Source organism: Eptesicus fuscus, chromosome 8, assembly GCF_027574615.1.
Source record: "Eptesicus fuscus isolate TK198812 chromosome 8, DD_ASM_mEF_20220401, whole genome shotgun sequence".
Lineage (NCBI taxonomy): Eukaryota > Metazoa > Chordata > Mammalia > Chiroptera > Vespertilionidae > Eptesicus > Eptesicus fuscus.
In genome coordinates this window covers 92442210-92464662 of record NC_072480.1, presented here as the reverse complement: position 1 = coordinate 92464662, position 22453 = coordinate 92442210, and the positions used below count along the sequence as shown (strand labels likewise).

Sequence of the window (22453 nt, the reverse complement as noted above, 5' to 3'; positions counted from 1 at the left end):
AAATGGTAATGGGAAAAATAAAATAAAATAAAATAAAATAAAATGAAATAAAAAAGAGAAATGTATTTGCTCTTTAATACTGGTTCCTGGCACAAAGCTCTTAAAACCCTTGGAATTTCCAGAGTGATAGGAGTATCCTTTGTCATTCATAAGAAGCCCCTCTTGAGTACACCAGAGTTTATGTGAATAGGGTAACAAAACGGGGCCCCTCAATTGCCTCAGGATGGGGCTGGCCACCAGAAGGACCAAGTCGTCAGAGGTTTGAGACTTCCATCCTCTCTAGCACATTGGCGGAACTTCAGGAGGAAGTCCTGGGAAACTCCAATTTATAGCCAGTCTTCAGAAGCACAGGTAACAATCTGGATTTGCATTTGGCATCTGGAGTAGGGGCAGTCTTGTAAGACGGAGCCCTTACCTGCTGGATCTGATACTATCTAAGGATTGATTGCCCTGGCCAGTTTGGCTCAGTGAATAGAGCGTTGGCCACAGATTGAAGGGTTCCGGGTTCGATTCTGATCAAGGGCATACACGTAGGTTTCAGGCTTGATCCCCAGCGCAGGTTGGGGCGCGTGCAGGAGGCAACCAATCTCACATTGATGTTTCTCTCTCTCTGTCTTCCACGCTCTTAAAAAAAAAAAAAAAAAATCAATGGAAAAATAGCCTCCGGTGAGGATTAAAAAAAAGAAGAAGAAGAATTGAGTTAAATTTATAGGACACAAAGTCAGTGTTTGCTGAGAACGAAATTGCTTGTGTTGGAAAAAACACATTGGAGCCCTAGTCAGTTTGGCTCAGTGAATAGAGCTTAGGCCTTCGGACGAAGGGTCCTGGGTTCGATCTGGTCAAGGGCGTGTACTTCAGTTGCAGACTTCTCCCCAGTCAAGGTGCGGGCAGGAGGCAACCAATCCATGTGTTTCTCTCACATCAATATTTCTGTCTTTCCCTCTCTCTTACACTCTCTAAAAATCAATGGAAAAATATCCTTGGGTGAGGATTAAAAAAAAGAAACACATTGGAGAAGGTTAAACAAATATTCAATGGAGTAAATTTAAAGATCTAATTAGGCCCTGGCCGGTGTGGCTCAGTGGATAGAGCGTCGGCCTGGGGACTCAAGGGTCCCAGGTTCGATTCCGGTCAAGGGCATGTACCTTGGTTGCGGGCACATCCCCAGTAGGGGTTGTGCAGGAGGCAGCTGATCGATGTTTCTCTCTCATCGATGTTTCTGGCTCTCTGTCCCTCTCCCTTCCTCTCTGTAAAAAATCAATAAAATATATTTAAAAAAAAAAAAGATCTAATTAGTTTTATTGAATGATCCATGAATTGGGCAGCATCCCATCTAGTAAATATGAAAGTGCTCTGAGGAGCCATACAAAAGGGACGGCTTTTATAGGCAGAAATGGGGCCCAGACAAGAAAAGGAAAAGTGTGGATTATTTCAGCAAGGTCACCTTCCCCTGGAGCTGTGGTTCTCAACCTTTCTAACGCCTCGACCCTTTAATACAGTTCCTCATGTTGTGGTGACCCCCAACCGTAAAATTATTTTCGTTGCTACTTCATAACTGTAATTTTGCTACTGTTACGAATCGTAATGTAAATATCTGTGTTTTCTGATGGTCTTAGGCGACCCTGCTAGCGGTTCTCAACCTGTGGGTCTACCGCTGCTATAGAGCCTAAGTCGTGACCCACAGGTTGAGAACCGCTGCTGTAGAGCCTAAGACCATCGGAAAACACAGATATTTACATTACGATTCGTAACAGTAGCAAAATTACAGTTATGAAGTAGCAACGAAAATAATTTTACGGTTGGGGGTCACCACAACATGAGGAACTGTATTAAAGGGTCGAGGCATTAGAAAGGTTGAGAACCACTGCCCTAGGGGAAGGCAGAGGGTCTTATCAGGGAGATTACCTCACTGGGCTGACCAGGAAATTCCAGACTGATTGGTTTAAAATTCCACTCCTGGGAGAGGCTGGAACTACAATTAGGTTAGACATTAAAGTTGGTGTGGCTTAGCACAAGTGACTCCATTTTGGACCTGTTGCCTCTTTTGGACACACCCATATCTCTCTGGATGGAAGGTTGGACTAGTTAGATTAATGTTTGAAGGGTTGCTTCCAGGGGCCTACATTAGTGGAAACCTGTTAGAGGACTCCAGGCTGTTGAAATAGGTAACACTAGGTATTTACATGAAAAGTGATGCTTGTTTTTGCCTTTTACCTTTTCAGCAATGAAAATTCTGCTACAATAAAGATCATTAAGAGAAATAGGATTGTTTCTTGGCAGCAGAAGGTATCTGGTGGGATATGGGAGGATAATATGAGAACTTCTCTCTAGCTAGCTATCTAAATTAAAAAAAAAACTATTATTATTTATTTATTTATTTATTTATTTTTGTTGTTAATCCTCATTCAAGGATATTTTTCCATTGATTTTGGGAGGGAGGGGGAGAGAGAAACATCGATGTGAGAGAGACATAATGACTGGTTGTCTCCTGCATGCACCCTGAACCAAAGCCTGCAACCAAGGTATGTGCCCTTGACCAGAATTGAACCCAGGACCCTTCAGTCCACAGGCTGACACTTTATCCAAACCAGCTAGGGATATCTAAACCGGCTAGAGATATCTATCTATTTTTAATCTTACCCTTTTCTATTTTTATGTATAATTTACTGTGTACATAATATATTAGTATTCTAGTGCTATATATAATCTCTCTATATAAAAGCCTAATATGCAAATAGACTGAATGGTGGAACAACCGAACAACCGGTCACTATGATGTGCGCTGACCACCAGGGGGCACGAATGGAACATGGCAGGGGTTGGCAGCAGGCGGCAGAGTGTGGAACATGGTGGGCGTCAGAGCAGGTGAGTGGGGGCGCCAGACCAAGGCAGGGCGCCAGTTGCTGTCATGGGGGTGAGCCTCTGGTGGTTACTGAAAATTCTGTAGTCCTGCCTGGCGCTCGCACCTGCTGCAGGTGCCGGCCCCGCTTACACCCACTGCTGGCACCTGGCACTGGTCCCGATCACTCAGCGCCATCAGCGGGTGTGAGCTGCGACTGCTGGCCCAATCACCCCTGAGGGCTTCTCCATCTTCCCCTGCTCCTGAGGGGAGATTGGGGCAGCAGCTGCCACTCACACCCGCTGCTGGCGCTGGCCCCAATTGCTCCACGCTGTCAGCGGGTGCGAGCAGGGCCATTGTTCGTGTGCTAGAGCCATGGCACTGGGAGCCAGGCTGCCGGCCCCAAGGGGCCGTGGTGGGAGGGGCCGGGCAGGGGCGCCAAGGATGGGCCGAGACCTGCCCCTGTGCCCACTGCAGCCTCCTGGCCCACAGTTCCTTTCAAGGTGCATGAATTCGTGTACTGGGCCCCTAATTTATAAATAAATGTTGGGCATACATATTCAATTTGCTTTATCGATAGGGAAGTATAAGTGAATAGGTTTAGAGACTACTGGTCTACTCACTTGAATAGTTCAGGTGTGAACGGAAAGGCTGAAGTGAGGAGGGTGGCAGGTGTTGGTAGACTGACGGGAATGATGTTTTGGGGAAGACAAGTTTTTCTGTAGCCTCAAGTTCATAGGTCAGTGGGAAGGGAAATGAGTGATATCAATAATTCTAAACATGTTCTCATGCAGAAATCATAAATGCATAAATAATAATATCTCATATTTTATCTCACAATAATTCCACGAGATCTAAAAAACTAATTTTATAAAAGGGAAACAGAGATGCAGATAGGTTGAATCAACAAAAACATATGTAGGTGTCAAAAGGAGATCTTTTAACTTCAATTTGTATCTTAAGTTTTGGAGTGATAATGGTATTTTTGGTGTTTGTATTCTCCTATTTAAGAAATGATATGTAAAGACTAGAGGCCCAGGGCATGATTAAATCATGCACATGTAGGGTCCTCTACACGCTTTCGCTTTCGATCACGGGGGAGCTGGGTGCCTGTCCGCTGGTGCACCAGGCCTTTCAGAAGCCTCCGGCGCGGCGAAGGCTTCTGAAAGGCCTGGTGCCTGAGCGGACAGGCACCCAGCTCCTACGCTTTCGCTTTCGATCGTGGGGGAGCTGGGTGCCTGTCCGCTGGTGCTGGAGTGGACAGGCACCCGGCTCCCCCGCTTTTGATGGTCCGCGGCCAGACGTGAGCTCGCTGCCCGAGGCCCCTTCTGTGCCGCAGTACAGCCATGGCGCAGACACTGAGCTCGTGCTGCTGCTGGCGACGCGAGCTCAGCATCCCGCCGGCCCAATCGGCCACCCCGAGTCCCGCCCCCCCGCGCCTCCTGGCCAATCGTGGGCATAGCGAAGGTACGGTCAATTTGCATATTTGTCTATTATTAGGTAGGATATGCAGGCAATAAAATTTTTTTCTTAGATTAAACAACAGATAACAATTAGCTGTGAGTTTCCAGAGCAGATAATCAGGATGTAAATTACTGGGGACTAACTATAATTTTGTAGCTATTCAAAAAGAGATTGGAAGAATACTTATCTAAAATAAACATTTGGTGTTAAATTTCTGTCCTGGGTTAGCAACCTGACTTCTCAGTGTTCTAGATACCCAAGGGTAAGGTTGCCTTACTTCTGGTAACTAATCGGGCACTGACTTGCAATGTTGGCACACTGCAATGTGATTTAAGCAAACAGTGTTAGTCCTTCCCACTGTATGGAAAACATAATGATGATAATATTTCCAGTGGCTCTTTCCTGAATTGCCAGCCTATGTTTAGAAAAGTGATTATATTTTGAAGAAGGCTTATGCAACAGCAGGAGGGCTAATTGCTACTATTCATTTAGTTAATGACTCTTCCTACATTATTATGTTTTGCAAGCGTTTGTTACAGCTTAGAGCTCCAGGTCCACTTGATTGCACACCTTTTGCAAGGGACTTGGATCTCCGAATCAAATATGGATCAGAATCTATGAATCAAGACCAAAAGCTGCAAAAGGAAAGAACTAAATGTCAATCAGTAGACCAGGCCTAGACACTGGCCACCAGTTACAATGCAGCAACACTGACCCCATTAGACTTCATGGGTTTGTGATCTGCATTCTTTTCAGGTGATCACTAATCGTTGAGCAGGGCCCAAGGGGATGGGAACAAGTTGGGAGGATGTCCCCAGCTCTCTGAGGGCTTACATTTGGCCAACGGAGCAAGGCCAGGGGCATAAATTAAAAGCAAATTCAAAAAGTATAAGTAGATTATGACAGTCTCAAAGGTATGAGACTTCAAAGCCATAGACTTGTTGTTGTATTTGTCACGAAGCAATAAATACTTTGAAGTTGAAAATACATCCACTTTTTTAAGGGAAGACTCCATCCGATGAGAGCAAAGATGAACCAATTCCAAGTGACACAGTTATGACTCATTGTCAAGAGTAGATGACGCAGACCAGTAGTTTTTTTAGTCGTGGCATTTTGAGCACTCAAAGTAAACATTTGCAAAGTGATTGCATAACAAACTGGTGGTGCTATATTTTTCTTGATTTCTTCCTAATATGAAGAGGTCAAAAGCGGAATTACAGAACTACTTGTTTGTGTATGAGCTAAAATAATTCGTGAATGGTTCCTTCTACAGAGTTTATAAATGGAATAGGACTGTTGAAGGTGCCTTCTAGGGTTGGGGAGGACGAATTTCTCAGATGCTCTCGGGTCATTGTGATAAGAGGAAGCGATATTTTCTTATTACTGCCACTGCTCTGAATTTGCAACAAGAAACTTTTCTTTCTTGAGATACTTTATTTACAAATCTGCAGACTTCTACACCAGAAGATCTCTGGGGTGATAGTTACCCTTCTGGAACATTGAGAGGAGAGGCTGCTTGAGTCTCCAAATCCCCTAGAAAGAAGAACGTAGGAACTCAAGAGTTATTTGTAAATAAATTAGAACCATTGACTTCTTTTATTATTATTATTATTTTTTATTGACTTCAGAGAGGAAGTGGGAGGGAGAGAGAGATAGAAACATCAATGATGAGAGAGAATCATGGATCGGCTGCCTTGAGCCTGAAACCCAGGCATGTGCCCCGACTGGAAATCGAACCCATAACCTTCTGGTTCACAGGCTGATGCTCAACCACTGAGCCACACCGGCTGGGCATTGACTTCTGTCATGCTGTTTCTTGCTGTGCACTCATTGCTACAGCCAGTCAGTTTGTGCATTTGGCCATGCATGATTCACCATCTTGAGGTACAAGAATTAAAAATCATGTGGATATGTGTAATATATGTTTTCTCTCAATAGAAATAGGAGAACAGTCAATCAGCAGTATCACAAAATTCCAGCATTCTGGGTCTTTGTCGTTTCTTGCAATTAATTCTTCAGCTCCTCTCAAATGGGTAGATGACTGGAAAATTCCTGGAATGTTGTATAAAGCAAGTATGTCTTATATCTGAGTCAAGGGATTTGTGAACATGTTAGAATTTTACCATGAGCAAACTTGACTTTTAAAAGCTTTTACACACCTCTATTTATGGTCAACCCTGGATCCGAATATGCTGTTATAAGGCTTGGCAGGGTGAATACCTTCATCAAGTTGAGTTTTATTATAACATTTTTGGCTTATGTGCTAAGCCATTATGAAAAACAATCATTTAAAGTTTCTAACATATCATGAATAATATATTGTTTTTTTTTCCCATTCCATAGTCTTGATCTGAAATATGAGTGAAAAAACTTCTCTTTGAATTCAGTGCTAGGTAAAGCTTTGCTTCCCTTAAAGAACTCCTTCGCCCCTTTTGAAAATGGCAATTATGTAACCAGTTGTGGCATTTGGCAACCGAAAAGCTCAGTGGTTTAATTTGTTACTCAATGGTATGTTTACTCTTATCTGTATGTTTTTCCTTGGATCCTGTTTTAATATTTCCAAATATTTTATTTTTTAAATTTACTCTGCCTGTCTTCTAGACTTTGTTTGAATCCCTCATTCAGTGATGTGGTGGTCTAAATAAATAAATATAAATAAATAACTAATTAAAAAAGGGGATCAAGTTTGAGAATAAAATAAAATGACTCTATGGAATTCCCATGGTATTACTTCCTCACTACTCAAATCAATGTACCGAAGGTTTCCCCTTTGGGAATCAAACCAGCAATATATATATTTTTTCCATTTCTGGTAGAGTGTGACTGGGTAAATTAGCTGGAAGCTCTATTCCAGGGAGATAGATATCAATGCTTATAAAATTCTAAGGAGTTAGCTAACTCATCATTTTCACCAAAATCACAGCATGTTAGAGTTTTATATACTGAAGTCTTCCTTTTCAATAAACTAGAGAAGAAAAAGTTTGAAAGCATGTTGGGGCATTTTGCTTTTTTCTCTCCCATTAATGCATGAGAAATGTATCATGAAATCAGTAGGGAAAGAATCTTAGTCATTCCTGATGGCAAAACAATACTTTAAATGTTGAAATGGTACTGAAGCATCCATCTTATATAAAAATTGCTGTTTAAAATTTTAACCCTGCTATTTGGCTTCTGTAAATACTTGCTTGCTTAGATAATAAGGAAAATAAGACTACTCCCACTTCAGAGAGGCCATTAAACCTTCCCCGGACAAAATTATCAGTGCTGGCACAAGGCCAGGCCTTTTGTTGAGGTCTCAAGGCCCCAGCATATAGGGGCTCTTTAAGAACTTGCAAAGGGGGCCGGAAACACCCCATATTTGGGAGATAAAGAAGGTAAAAACATATAAATAGGGCAAGTTCCTCCATGTTGGGGCCCAGAATTTGAGAGACATTTTCCTCTGGACCCGCGCGTAATAAATGTAACCCCATCTCTCTAAGCGTTGCTTGGTTCTTCTCTGGTTTTCTTTAACAGTACTATTATTTACATGGTTCAAAATTTAAAAAATACAAATTATATTTAATGAAATGTTTCTCTTCAAACCCTGCTCTTCGGCTGTCCAACTTCTTTCTTAAGACCAATCAATTTGATCAGTTTCTGGTATATCTTTCCAGAGATATTTTATGCTTATACAAATAAACATATGTATACTTGCAATTTCTCCCTTTTTAATAGAGTGTAACATACTTGTTTTGCATTTCAAAAAAGTTGTGCACATAATGTATCTTTTTTTTCACATAATGTATCTTGAAAATAATTTCATAATAGCACAAAGAGCATTCTCATTTTTTAAAAAGATACTTCATAAAATGTAATTTTATGGCTGCTTTGTAAATCACCAGTCCTTTATCAATGAACATTTATACCTTTTTTGACCTTTTCTTATTATAAATGCTGCTGAAATAGACAAGCTTATACATGCGTGCCATTTCTCATGTGTGTTGTCAGAGAAATTCTTATATGTGGACTTACTGGCTCAAAAGATAAGAACATTAATAATTTTGTTAGATATTGTGAATTGCTCTTGATGGAGGTCATTTTAATTTACAAGCACATCTGCTTTGTAACTGCCCGTTTCTCATACTTTTGCCAACATACTGTGGTTATCAAACTTTTAAATTTTTGTCAATCTGAGTAAGTGGAAAAATAATTTTTCAATGTAGTTTTAATTTGCAATTTTCTAATGGAGAAAATAAGTTAGGCGAACTTTTATTTTAGGACAAAGAGCTACAAAGTTATGGGGAATTATTATCTGAGCCTTAATGTTGTTTATGAAGTCTGTAGCAGGTCAGCATTGAAGGTCAGAGATCAAGAACATGGCCACATGCCCAGAACAAAGATGGAAAAAAAAGTCAGCAGGCCCCTGTTAAAGCATATTTGTCTCCACAGAGTCCCTGATGATGTCCCTAGAAGGTAACCTTTCTTTTTATGTGGATGCAATTAGAAGCTCAGTTTCAGATTCTCCGATGGCCACAAAAGTTGCTTCTAATTACTTACAGATGGTGTGTGTTTTTTTTTTCTTTCTTTAATCGATCCCATGGAAAAATGAAGTAAAACAGCTTCTATATTTATAGATATAACTAGGGTACACAATAGAACTGTTGGGGGAGGGGGGTGGACATCTGGGTCACCTGAGGTTTATAAAGATTAAATGGTATGTCTAACCATAGGAGTACTCTGCTTAGGAAGGAGGCATGCTGCTAATTAGCATAATTGCCTGATGACTTACAGGGACAATGTCAGTGGTTTGTTTTTATTTTGTTTTTGGTGCTTTTGCACAGGGACAATCATTCAATGGTGTTTAATCAGCAATCACATGCCTTTCCCTCGAGTCATGTGTATGTTAGTTACACGCCTGTCTTTACAACAGGAACTTCAAAAGCACCTGAGAGTTGTCATCGTGTAATGAAATAAAAAGGGAAGATTGGGAGGTAGGCCTGTAGGGTTTGCGCTTGCTCTTCATTAGCTGTGTGACCTGGAGCAAGTCACTTGACCTTTCATTTCTATTAAAAATTTTTTTAAATCCTCACCTAAGGATATATGTTTAGAGAGAGGAAGGGAGAGAGAGAAACAGCAATATGAGAAACACTCATTGGTTGCCTCCCATGCCCATTGCACTAGGGGTCAAACCAGCAACCTAGGTATATGGGTAGGTGTGTGCCCGGACCAGGCAACCTTTTGGTGTAAGGAGGACACCCCAATCAACTGAGCCACCGGGCCAGGGCAAACCACGGACCTTTCCGAGCTCCCATTTCTCCAGTTGAAAAATGGAGATAGCAGTCTGACCCTACATGCCCCTGGGTCTTGTTGAGGGGATAATGGAACACTATAGGCGTGAAAAGGCTTTACAACCGTAAATGGCAACACATCTGTTAGCTGATCTAATACTGACAGTGTAGAAACTTGGTCAAATCCAGTATCCTCAGCTTAAGTCGACTCCTCTTTAAAAGCTTTCAGCGCGTCCTAAACAGGTAATTAGAGAAAAGTTTGGATTCAGGTTGTCTGGCATTTAATGATCAGCAACATCCCTCGTTAAGTGGCAAGCGGAAGAGCATCTGTGGAAAAGCTTTGCATTAAAAATGTGCTCAGAGAAGAGACTATTTTCCGGGGCCTAACCGACAGCGAGGGGCGGAATTTGTTCCATTAGCAAGGAGCAAGGCTTTCGTGGGTGTTTATTGAAAAGTGGGTCGCGCCTGCTTCCCAGGTGCTCCCGTGTCCTTAGCGCTTTTTTATCCGAAGATCTCACAGCTCCGGAGCTCATTCCTTTAACCTTTAAGCAGGTATTTGCTAGTAAACCTCTCAGAGGTGAAGATAACGCCTGGTATTTGCTAGTAAAGCTCTTAGAGGTGAAGATAACGCCTGGGTGTTTGCTAGTAAACCTCTCAGAAGTGAAGATAATGCAGATAATCCTACAGACGGGGAGTCGGACAGTGAAGAAACAGTCCCCGCTGGTTCCTCGCAAACCTCTGTCCTGATAACCCCGCAAGCTTCCCGCGCCCCCCACCCCCGGGCCGCCGCGGACGTCAGAGAGCCCGCTCGGGAAGCCAGGTGCCAGGAGGGCCGCGGGAGGGAGGCCTTCTCCGCAGCCGGGCCCGGGCCCCCCGCCCTGGGCGCGGGGGAGTGCCGGTCGCCCGCGGGGACCCGTGCGGGCCGGATCGTGACGCTCAGCCAGGTGCGCAGGCAGCAGCCGCGGGCGCCGCGTCGCACGTGGCAACAGGTGCAGCGCGGTCCCGGGCGGAAGCCCCGGGCACGGAGCGCGCCCGCATTTAGCCCGGGAGCGCGCGGGGCTCCGGGACCGGCCGCCGGGAGCGCGAGAGGAGGGAGCCCGCGGGCGAGCGGAGCGCGGAGCCCGGCCGAGGTAGCGCCTGGCGCGTCTCCCGAGTGTCCCGGGGCGCAGCCCCCCGCGGCCGCCGCCCGGCCTGGGTCTCCAGCGGCGGGGCGCCGGCCGGGGCGGTCTGGAAGGGGCGGCGGCAGGCGCGGGGGGGCAGGGGCGGCCTCTATTTACAAGTTTCCCGAACTCCCCGCCCTCGCTCCGCCCCGCGGCGGCCCGAGAGGCGGAGGTGCCGGAGGGGGGAGGCTGGGGCGCCTCTGGGACTCCGGGATCCCTCCCCGCAGCAGCCACCGCCGCCGGCGCGCGGGTGGGGGTGGGGCCGACCCGCGTGTCCCAGGTGCCGATCGCCCCGGGGGGGGGGGGGACCTGCAGCGCCTCCGCCGAGGGTGCAAAGGGCGCTGGGGCTCGGAATGCAGCTCTCCCGCCTCCCGCGTCCGGCTTCCCGGAGGGCTCGGGGCTGGATCCGAGGCGTAGAGGTAAGTGCGGAGTTGGGTCGTCTCCTGCCCCGCCTGTCACCGGCGCGGGGCCAGCCTCGGGGGCGGGGCCGGGTATTCCGGGGGCTCGCGCGCCCAAGTTGGGGGAGAAGGGGAGAGGCAGCGCGGGCAGCGCGGAGGCTGCAGAGAGCAGGTCTCACGTGGGCGCCGCGCAGCTGGTGCGGAAGGGACTGATGCGGACCTCGTCGCTGTCACCTTGACAGTGACCGGAGGGTTCACCGTAGACTGGGCTCCCTGTAGGCTGACAAGCCGTGCCCTGGGCCCGAAGCCGCCCACCAGACCCGGGCCCCGCCGGGGCCCCGCCGTCCAGCCCTCTCGCTGGGCGGCTGGCTTGGGCCCATTCTCGGTCTAAGGAATCGGGGTGGAAAATGGCATGAACGGGGCTGGGCCTCTCGCCACGCGCCTTGCTACTTTGTGCGAGTCCCTGTGCCTCTCTGGCTTTAGGGCCACCAGGTGGGACTCCTCTAGAATCTTGAGTGGATGTGGTGTTTACTTGCCTTAGAACTCTTTATGCCTTTTCAAGACGTACTCTCTTTCTGTTATTTTTTTTTTTAACTTGGATTAATTTATTTTGGAGTCAACAAGGGGAGGTTAATCCTTAATTTAGCCTGCATATAGTTCCACAGACTTCATTAATACTGCTTAAGCAGGCAGTGGACTAATAAAGGAAATCCAGTGTGTTGTGTTTTGTTTGAATAAAATCAAAGTCTTAGGCAAAACAGGGAGGGGTGCCTGCAGATGAAAGCTGGGGTGAAAGCCTTCATGTTTTGCCAGGTAATGGGGATCCAGTCACCATCACGCTAAGTCCTCAGGCCTGGGCTGGCGGGTGGGCTGGTGTGTGTGTGTGGGGGGGGTTAGTCTCCCTCCTCACCGCCACTCCTAGGTGGGGTGGGGTGGGGAAGAAACCAGAGTTTCTGCTTCCTGGGAGCCTGGGACTTCCTTAAGGAGGGTAGATACACCCAGATAACAGTGTTTGGTTAACACTGGAAGGAATTGCATAGTTGGAATTGCAGTTCTGAAGACAGACTTCTTTTTCAGGGATAATTAGGGCAGGAAATGATGGGCAATTTCAATAGAAACAATGATGCCCTATTTGTATAGTGCTTTACAATGTGCTTTAATCATTTTTTTTTCTTAGGCACAGTACTCCATTGGAAAGTTATACAAAGAAATGATTAGAAACTACTTATCCGTAAGAAAAATAAAAACCCGAGGAGTGGAATTTAGTTTAAAATAATGTATAGTTATACATTAAACTCACACCAACTTTTCCACCTATCATTTTTAAAATCCGCTTAGTGTGGAGCAAATAGTGCTTGCACACGACCTGCACCTTTTAATTATATATCAGTAATTGAAGGTTTCAATTTTGAGTATTTCATAGGATTATAAAATTATAGCTAGATTTCTTCGGGTATTTCTTGGAAACAAAACTGCAGTTATTTGATTTAAGCATTTCAAAAGCATGCCACTCATTGGCCCTATTTTGTTGGTCTTTGTTTTTTTTTTTTTTAATTACTTTATTGATTAAGGTATCACATATTTGTCATCAACCCCCTCCCCCCGTTCCCTTCCCAATCCCCCCCACACGCAAGCCCCCCTCCCCCTGTTGTCCGTGATCACTGGTTAGGCTCATATGCAAGCACACAAGTCCTTTGGTTGATCTATCTCCCTTGTCCCCACCCTCCCCTACCTTCCCTCTGAGGTCTGACAGTCTGATCAATGCTGTTCTTGTTCTTCAGTCTATGTTGTTCATCTTTTCCTCTAGATGAGTGAGCTCGTGTGATACTAGGAATACACTTATAGGAACTGAAAATGAGACAAGCAATAATGGTTATGCTGAGAGGCAAATGAATCAGTCTATAGTGAGTTTCTTTCTGGGCCAACAGTTCTTTTGAGTCCCGGTTTCTATGTCCAACAGTTGTTAATGTGTTCATAACAGCAATGATATTTCAGTTCTGGATGGTGGACAAATGGTGGTATTGCAGGTCCGACCCTCTCTGGTTTGGTCCTGGGCAATCTGCAGTGACGCATATCTGGTCTTTGTTTGTTATGATTTCAAAAGTAATGCATGCTTGCTGTATAAAAATCTGTAGGTTCAGAAAAAGCATGAGTTAAATAATCCGCCCTGGCCCGTGTGGCTCAGTTGGTTGGGCATCATCCGCCCTGTGCACTGTAAGGTTATGGGTTCGATTCTGGATCAGAGCACATGCTGGGGTTTCTGGTTCAATCCCCAGTAGGGGGCATGCAGGATGTTTTGTTCTCACATCAATGTTTCTCTCTCTAAAAAAAAAAATAAAAAAGGAGTTAAATAATCATATCTTCCAAAGATAATCACAATATAACAAAATTTTTTTACAGTGGTGGTATAAATATACTGTTGCATGCTGATTTTTTTTTTTTTACTAACACATGAAAAGATTCTCATGTTTTCATAGTTCTTCAAGAATATTATTTTAGTGACTACATAATATTATGTAGAAGTAACAACTTACTTAACCATTTCCTTATAGCTGAACTTTTAATTTATTTCCTATTATTAAATATAAACTGATGCAACAAATATTCTTTATAAAACTTGATCTACAGAGCATAGTTCCTTAGATGGAGTCCTCCAAACTCAGTTGATGATTCACAAATCTCTTTATACAGATTGATTATTTGCTTTCCGAAAAATGTTATACCGAAGTGTGTCCCCGCTGGCACTCGATGAGAATACCTGTGTTACTGTATTCTTGTTAATACGGGGAAGCATCCTTAAAAGGAAAAATAATTCTTGCTAGCTTTATAGGTGAACAGTGCTATCTCAATATTTAAATTTCCGTGTCTTTGATTGCAAATAATGTTGAACACCAAAACATCCAGTAATTTTTCATTTTCCTTCCCCTTTTAATTTGAATGTAGTGCCATTTTTTTTCCTCCTGGGGCATTAGCATTTTTCTATCAATTTCTAAGAGCCTTTTATGTCTTGATAATAATTTTTTGCCTTCACATTGCAGCTATTTTTCCCAGTTTTGTCTTTGCTTTACAAAGACATTTAGCACATATTTGTAGTGGATTTGACTTATAGAAGTTCTATACTTTAATGTAGCCAAATCTGTTGACTTTCTCATAACAAAATTTTTAACACTCTCAAATCATAGTTGAAGAGCTATGTATGACAGTGACAGAAGGTGACTTTCAAAAGACCCCCCTCTCTCCAATTCTGGTTTAGATTCTTATCAAATCCATTGTCAGAACCTGCATGCCCTGGAGTAGAGACTGCTGCAACACAGACTGTGTTTGTTGATGAGAAATAGTGTGCCTGGTATATACCGTTAGGAATAGCATTCCTGCAGATAAGAACAGAAAAGTTTTAAATTCCAGGGAACGAAAGTCTTTCAGACCTGCTGTTCTGTGGTTATGTAAACCAGACTCACAATCCACTTATTTTCCGTAGTTCATCCCTAGTATTACTGTTTTGCCAGAATTCTTTTTATAGCCATTATTGTAGTTTTGCATCGTTGACATGAATCTCTCTGATTTCTAGCTGGGTGTATATGTAGTTCATAAGTTTTCCCAGATTGATTTCAACTACTACTCCTAGATTAAACTACTTACTTGAAGAGGAGACAATGTCTTCTAGATTTCCCAAACTTGAGTTACCTTTCCATACTGTGGAAGCTTAAGTATACCCTGAGGACTTGTGAGCGATCCGGTCCCTCCCCCAGAGCCCAGTCCCTTTCACTCTCCATCTTTTAGAGCCTCAGAATAAGTCAGGGGACCAATAAGAGCCCAGAGGATGAGGTCAGTGTGTGGTGAGGGTGTTCGGGGACACTTACTAGTAGAAATGGGCCCAGACTTTCTGTTGAGGCCACGTAGGTGACCACTTAGCTGGCAGGTGCTTGGGCAGTGGTTGCTTGTGGCCTGCAGAGGAGTGACTGGCTGAGGATGAGTGACCCCATTCTGTTATTTTTTAAAAATTTTTATTTAAGAAAGAAAAAAGAGGGATTAGATGATATGGTCTGACTTTAGCCAGCCTGACACTTGGTTGAGAAAAGCCTGCTTTGACCAGGCCTAGGGCCGTTCAGGATAACCAGGAACTGAGTTTGACTGTCAGCTACTGCTCCTAAAAATGTATTTCTAAACCAAGTTTTATAAAACATTGCCCTGATGATAGTTATTTTTTAAATGACCTCAAGCTTCTCTGAAATCAGCAGTTCTTTCTTTTATGTGGGCAGTTATCCATGCATGACTTTTTCTTGTTCACTTGGCTCACGATGAAATAGGTTTTTCTGCTGTGGGGATGACAGACTCGGGGGCTACTCCTTCCTCTGCGGACAGATAACAATAAAACGTCACTTTCACACACTGTAACCTCATTTGCTATTTGTGATTGCCCTGATGGCTGCCTTTTATGCAATCAAGGAAGAAGTGTTGAGCAAATTTACAGTGTAAAACAAACTCAATCTAGAGGAGCTTTACTAAAGCAAATAGCTTGAAGCAGTTCACAAGTACATATTTGCATATACATCTTTGATTCCCAAATCTTACTTTTAGTACATTATAGCTAGTAACTTTTCCTTGGCCTTCAGTTTAAGCTCCATCCTGAAAAGAAATAAAAATGTATTTACTTAAAGATAAGCTATTTTTAAGTCTTGTTAATAGACCCAGGTCAAAATCAGTGGTTGTCCTTGTGTGCCCATTACTTACAAGAGTAAAAGTAAGAAAACTCACACATTCTCCCTTTATTCGCACCTGGAGATTTCATTTCATTTTGAAGTTGTAAAACTAAGAGTTTTAAAGTTGCTTCAGGCCCAGCTGGTGTGGCTCAGTGGTTGCGCATCAACCTATGAATCAAGAGGTCACGGTTCAATTCCCAGTCAGGGCATATGCCTGGGTTGCAGGCTCAAGCCCCAGTAGGCAGTGTGCAGGAGGCAACCCATCAATGATTCTCCCTCATCATTGATGTTTCTATCTCTTTCTTCCTCTCCCTTCCTCTCTGAAATCAATAAAAACATATTTAAAAAAAATGAAGTTGCTTCAAGTTTCTCTTGAGGAAATGTGTCCTTTTTAGCAGGTTGAGTAGAGTCCCTTTGAGCAGTGAAAGAAGATGGGCAAGTGCAGGTTATAAAATTCTCAAACCAGCTGGAAAGGGTGAAGGGGTCACAAGGAAATGACTTCCAGGTAACGTGATTTTGTCTGAATATTGTGCTCATTTCATGTTTTAGTAGGAGTTGGGCTGAGCAGAAGGGTGGGCCTGGCCAGTCCCCCACTGTGTACCCACAGCAAGATGGGGCGGAGGGAGAAGGGGAAGAAGACAGACTGGGCCCAGCCAGCATGGTTCAGTGGTTGAGCATCGACCTATGAGCCAGGAGGTCATGGTTCAATTCCCAGTCGGGGCACATGTCCGGGTTGCAGGCTCAATCCCTAGTAGAGAAAGTGTGGGAGGTAGCTGATCAATGATTCTCTCTCATCATAGACTTCTCTCTGTCTCTCTGTCTCTCCCTCCTTCCCTCTCTCCCTCTCCCTTCCTCTCTGAAACCAATACAAATATATTAAAAAAAGAAAAAGAAAACAGACTGGGAGCGTATCAGTCTTCCAGGGAAGGTGCCCTGGAAAGAGGGGTTTAAAGCCGTCAAATTCCTTATTTCCTTTAAAGACTTTAAAGTATTTGTACCTTGTCAGCTTATATGTAAGCTCAATGCAAAGAAAAGAAAATTAGTGTTAAGTTTGAGGGCCAATCAGTCATAGTTACTCTGATCCCCTACAATTAACTAAAACATTGTAGGACGTCTTATGTCCCGAATTGTTATTGAGAAAAAGAACTCCCTCTGGGAGAGTCCCACTTATCAGAGGAGCAGGAAGGAGAGGTAGAAAAATACATTCCTTTGTCAATAAACACGTAGCCTAAAGAATGGGTATGCCAGTGTTCACTGGGTCTGGACTGTCGGGTTAGCTCGCTTCTATACTTTTTCTGGAGTGGAAACGTGGTAATATTTAACTCTGGCATTGTTTACCTACAGGCCGGTTCTGAAGGAAAAGTCAATATTTCTTCACCTTATTTCAGATAAGCAGTTCGTAACCTATGGTGTGTTTAACAGCCTTCAGTGACAGACGAGAAGTTGTCTCTCTTGTTTATCTCGTAGATTGTTTTGATGATTGTTAACAATGATATCAAGTTGCAACTGCATGGCCTTTTATTTTTTATTTTTTTAAAATATATTTTTTATTGATTTTTTTACAGAGAGGAAAGGAGAGGGATAGAGAGTTAGAAACATCGATCAGCTGCCTCCTGCACACTCTCTACTGGGTATGTGCCCGCAACCAAGGTACATGCCCTTGACCGGAATCGAACCTGGGACCCTTCAGTCCACAGGCTAACACTCTATCCACTGAGCCAAACCAGTTAGGGCTGCATTGTCTTTTAAAACCTAGGTTACTTGGTTAGCTTCTGGAACAAAAATAGAAGCCAGTATAGATAGAAGTAGCCTAAGAGATGACATTCCAACATGGATTCCCCTGCCCACCCTCCAACCTGTGTCAAGTTGTTTGAGTTTTATTTTTTTTTAACGTATTTTTATTGATTTCAGAGAGGAAGGGAGAGGGAGAGAGAGATAGAAACATCAATGATGAAAGACCTGCACGACCCCCACTGGGGATGGAGCCCGCAACCCAGGCATATGCCCCTGACCGGAATCGAACCCACGACCCTTCAGTCCACAGACTGACGTTCTATCCACTGAGCCAAGCTGGCCAGGGCTGTTTGAGTTGTTTTTACTAGAACTACTGGTGAAGTCCCTTTGCACTATAAAGTCTGTATTTTATTATACAGTAACCTACTGCGCCATAGTTATCTCATTCTTAGGCAAATTATAGAACTGAACCATATTTGCACACTTCTGGTCGGCTAACCCAAAAGTCTGTAATACCACAGAGGATTGCGGAAGTCCTACTCGCTGGAGAGATAGAAAGATTGGAGAAACAGGAATGGGTTACAGAAGGTACATTTTCTACTGAGCAAAAGGCACTTGTTTGATCAGATATTCAACCTAGACCCTTTATGTAGAACCAAGTATGTTTAGGGGATAGTTAGGATTATGTTTTTGCTTTTTTTTTAAAAGAAAGAACTCTTTTTTAGAAAAAAATATATTTTTATTGATTTCAGAGAGGAAGGTAGAGGGAGAGATAGAAACTTCAATGATAGAATCATTGATCAGCCGCCCTCCTGCACATCCTGTACTGGGGATTGAGCCCACAATCCAGGCATGTGACCTTGACCGGAATCGAACCTGGGACCCTTCTGAGCCAAACCGGCTAGGGCATGTTTTTTAAAAATATATTTTATTGATTTTTTACAGAGAGGAAGGGAGAGGGATAGAGAGTTAGAAACATCAATGAGAGAGAAACATCGATCAGCTGCCTCTTGCACACCCCCCACTGGGGATGTGCCTGCAATCAAGGCACATGCCCTTGACCGGAATCGAACCTGGGACCCTCCAGTCCGCAGGCTGACGCTCTATCCACTGAGCCAAACCGGTTTCGGCTGCTAGGGCATGTTTTTATCGTAAATAGTAAATAAAAGGCATGAGTAAAAATCCTTGCTCTTAGAATCTTAAGTTTGACTTTTGTATTGAGCGCTTTCTATGGGCCAAACACTGCAAAGCAGAAGTGCTGAATCTGGAAAAAATTGGCCCTGGTTCTCAGGCCAGTCTGTCAGAGAAGCCTCAGCCACTGTGAAAAGTGCAGTTTCGGACATTTTAGTAAGTGTTCAAAGTTGCTAGGAATATTCTCTCCAGCCGTTAACATGGTGCCATGCGCTGGGGATTCTGCTGCCGGGACTAAATTCTCACAAACCCAAGGCTGTTTTGACAATTCAGTTCTGTGAAGACTTGTGATCTTGGATGGCTCTTCCTTCTCACAGAAAGAGCTGAGAGAGGCGAGATACTCAGCACTGCAGTCTGAGTTTCACCTTCCTTCTCTGGATGATCTTTTTAGGGACTTTCCCCCCCCTAATATCTTTTTGTTACATCTTGTGTGTGTCTGGAGAGGAGGGTCTAAACCTTATGATGCTGGATACATTTGCACTTTCAGAATTATTTGTACCAGATGTGGCCTGGAATAAATCATCGAAAGCTCCGATGGCATGGAGCTGGAAATTCTTGCTTCAGTTAGTCACAGCTACTAGAAGGTCTTTTAAGCCAGAGATATCAGTGTCCTGGCTTTCCTTGACCTTGTCTTCTTTGTCCTTGTCCTCTCCTCGTGCCCGGCCCCCTCATTCACTGATATACGAGGCAAGCAAAGAGCGAGGCCGCTCAGCCCGTGAAATCGGGGCCAGTAGCAGTTAGGCTGACGTAGAGCTGGAAGGTGGGAGGTTCCTCTTCCTTCTGAGTGATGATTCTGTTTTTAATAAAGTACCTGGCATGCCCATGTGCATATGCTTGTACAGAATTAAGTCCGCTTGTGAGAATTTGTGACATTTCCACTTGTACTGTCAGTCGCAAGTTGGCAGCTGCGCATGAACAGAGACTTGGGTTGTTCCCTGTTTGGAGAAATATGTATTTACATTTTAAAGAGGAATTCGGATGGGTTTTCAGTCTGGGGTTGCTCTTTCTCTTATTACATTAATAAGATGTGTGTTTCAGAGTAGTTTTGCATTTCTGGAAAACTTTTTGATGGTTCACCTGAATTGCTGGTTATTGCATTGGATTCAGCACTCTCAAGTATGGAATTTTTTGGTTTAATGCTTAAAAACTTCTGCTGTTGCTCTATGGAGATATTCATGACAACTATGCAGAGGGATTTACTAAGTAATTTTTATTCCCAGATAAGAGCGAGTCTAGTCAATGAAAAGGGAATGGGGATAGGAAAAATCCTGTATTCTCTTTTTTATACAAAACTTTAAATGAGTGTATATTGCACATATGAGTATTATGGTAGAAAATGTTGGTTATGTCTTGCTACACTAAATATTTAAAATTTACAACTTTGTAGGAACATAGTCAAATGAAAATTATTTTCTCTACTTATATTGTATAAATAGAAGCCTACTATTATTTTTCACCCTCTCCTTTGTCCTTTTTTTGAAAAGAAATAATAATATTTTTATTGATTCCAGAGAGGAAGGGAGAGGGAGAGAGAGATAGAAACTTCATTGATGAGAGCAAATCATTGATCGGCTGCCTCCTGCATGCCCCCTACTGGGGATCGAGCCCATAACCCGGCTTGTGCCCTTGACTGGAATCAAACCCCGGACCCTTCAGACCGTAGGCCAACGGCTCTATCCAACTGAGCCAAACCGGCTAGGGCTCCTTCCTCCTGTTTTTATTAAAATTGGAATAATAAAACAAATAGAGGCATGTGTGTTTTTTTTTTCTTACCCTGCTGACCATTATGAAACCTTGGAGACATACTTGGTTATAGAACTGGAAAATATGTTACTGGCATCTAGAACATTTGGGACAGGAATGTAATGGAGTGTGCACAGGCTTCTAAGTTAGACCAAGTCAGGTTCCTGTGTGAGATCTGTGCTAGGCCACGTGCTTTTGTCCACCTGTGGCCTCATGGGGACAGTGGGATAATACCTGTCTCGTGGGGTTGTTCTACCACATTGCCAGCCATAGAGAAGATAATGATTTAATGCTAATCATAGCCTTCCCTTGTTTCTTGTTTTAAACCTCTTCCGATCATGGAATTTAAATTCCTCCACTCCCTCCTGGTGGAGGTGTTTCTTGAATCTGCATAGGAGCCTGGAATTTAATAACTTTCCCTCTTCCTTAAAAAGAATCAGTGTGTACTAATAACAGTTGAGGTTATTTATTCTTGGACTCGAGCTTTGTAACCTCTTGATTTTCTTGAGGGTTTGAGTTGAGTGAGTTGCTCTATTTTGATATATATGAGCTGCATTAAAAAAAAAAAATCAAAGCAGATACTTTCATCTTTGCTGAAGTCTGTAAATTATGTTGCTGGTTTGCTATCAGCACATTCTAAAAGCACTTAGAGTTGAGTCATCACTTTGAACCAATCAGCACTTGTGGCTTTTAAAGTACTGCCATCCTCTGCTCTAATTTTTAATTTGTAGGTTAGTCCACCAACATTTATATTTAAGAGTTTTGGTTGTAAAATGTTATCATTCATATATTTAAATACTAAGGCAATTCTGAATTTTCATTTTTCAAACAAAGTGAAATAATAACTCCATGTGTTTTGGAAAGTACCTTGTCAGTACGACATTAAGGACGTTTTCATTCAACTATCACATCAGTCAGCCCTGTGAGGTGGGCGGGGCTGGTTGTGCGAATTCTGTTCTATACATGAGGACGTTGAGCACTGGAATATTTGGGTAGATGTTTTGTATTATGATGAGTAAGCTAAGGAAATAGGACAAGGACCCAGGTCTTCCCTCCTGGTCCATTCCCCACTCCCAATGTGATGTTGTTACTTGACTGCTTTCAATTCCATCCGAAGTAATAAATTGTTGTTGGCAGAGTTTTCTTCATATTGGTGCTGAAATGAGATCAAAGGCATGCAGTAGTTCGGATAGGTAACATTTCAGATGACATAGCTTAGAATTGTGATGTGTCATTTTCCCCCCCCCATTTTTCTAACCACAGAATATAAATCAGAATGTTAAAATCTAATAAGCCATTAAATTACTGGCATAAATTGGAAATCGACAGCTACAGATTATTACAAGGATATATATTACATTTCCATGAGATTTTATAGTTTTCAGACTTTTTTCAAGAAGAACCAAATGAAATTTTATCAGAACAGTCATTTGAATCATTCCATTGATTGTACAATAGTACATTATTAAAATGTACCCATTTATAGATAGCAATCCAAGGTCACATATCTTTTAAAAAAATATATATATATTTTAATTGATTTCAGAGAGAAAGGTAGAGACAGAAACATCAATGAGAGAGAATCATTGATTAGCTGCCTCCTGCACACCCCACACTGGGGATGGAGCCCACAAGCTGAGCATGCATCCTGACCAGTGATTGAACCGTGGCCTCCTGGTTCATAGGTCGATGCTCAACCACTGAGCCACACTGGCGGGGCCAAGGTCATATATCTTGAACAGGGGCTGATATTTGCTTTTTTGAAACACTTTTTCTATAGAAATTTTGAATCCCATTTCCTTATTTTAAGCTGCACGGAGGCAGGTAATTCTTGGGTAAATGGAGCTAATCCCAGGTAGAAATTTAACTAGGAGATGAGGCCTGCTATCAGCCAGAACTGGGAAGAGAATGTCCCATAAAACCACAGTTACACCCGGATATCAGTCATGGTTTCTAG

At 43.3% G+C, this 22453-nt stretch overlaps 1 protein-coding gene across 1 annotated transcript in view; it reads left to right on the top strand.

Moving 5' to 3' along the window:
* Positions 1–11044: 11044 nt before the first annotated feature.
* The window catches only part of MTUS1 (microtubule associated scaffold protein 1), a 137146-nt gene continuing 125737 nt past the window's right edge, over positions 11045–22453 (top strand). Inside the window, exon 1 of the mRNA XM_054720099.1 lies at positions 11045–11149. Coding sequence (XP_054576074.1) covers positions 11084–11149 — 66 coding nt within the window. The 5' untranslated portion in view covers positions 11045–11083. The remainder of the gene's footprint in view (positions 11150–22453) is intronic.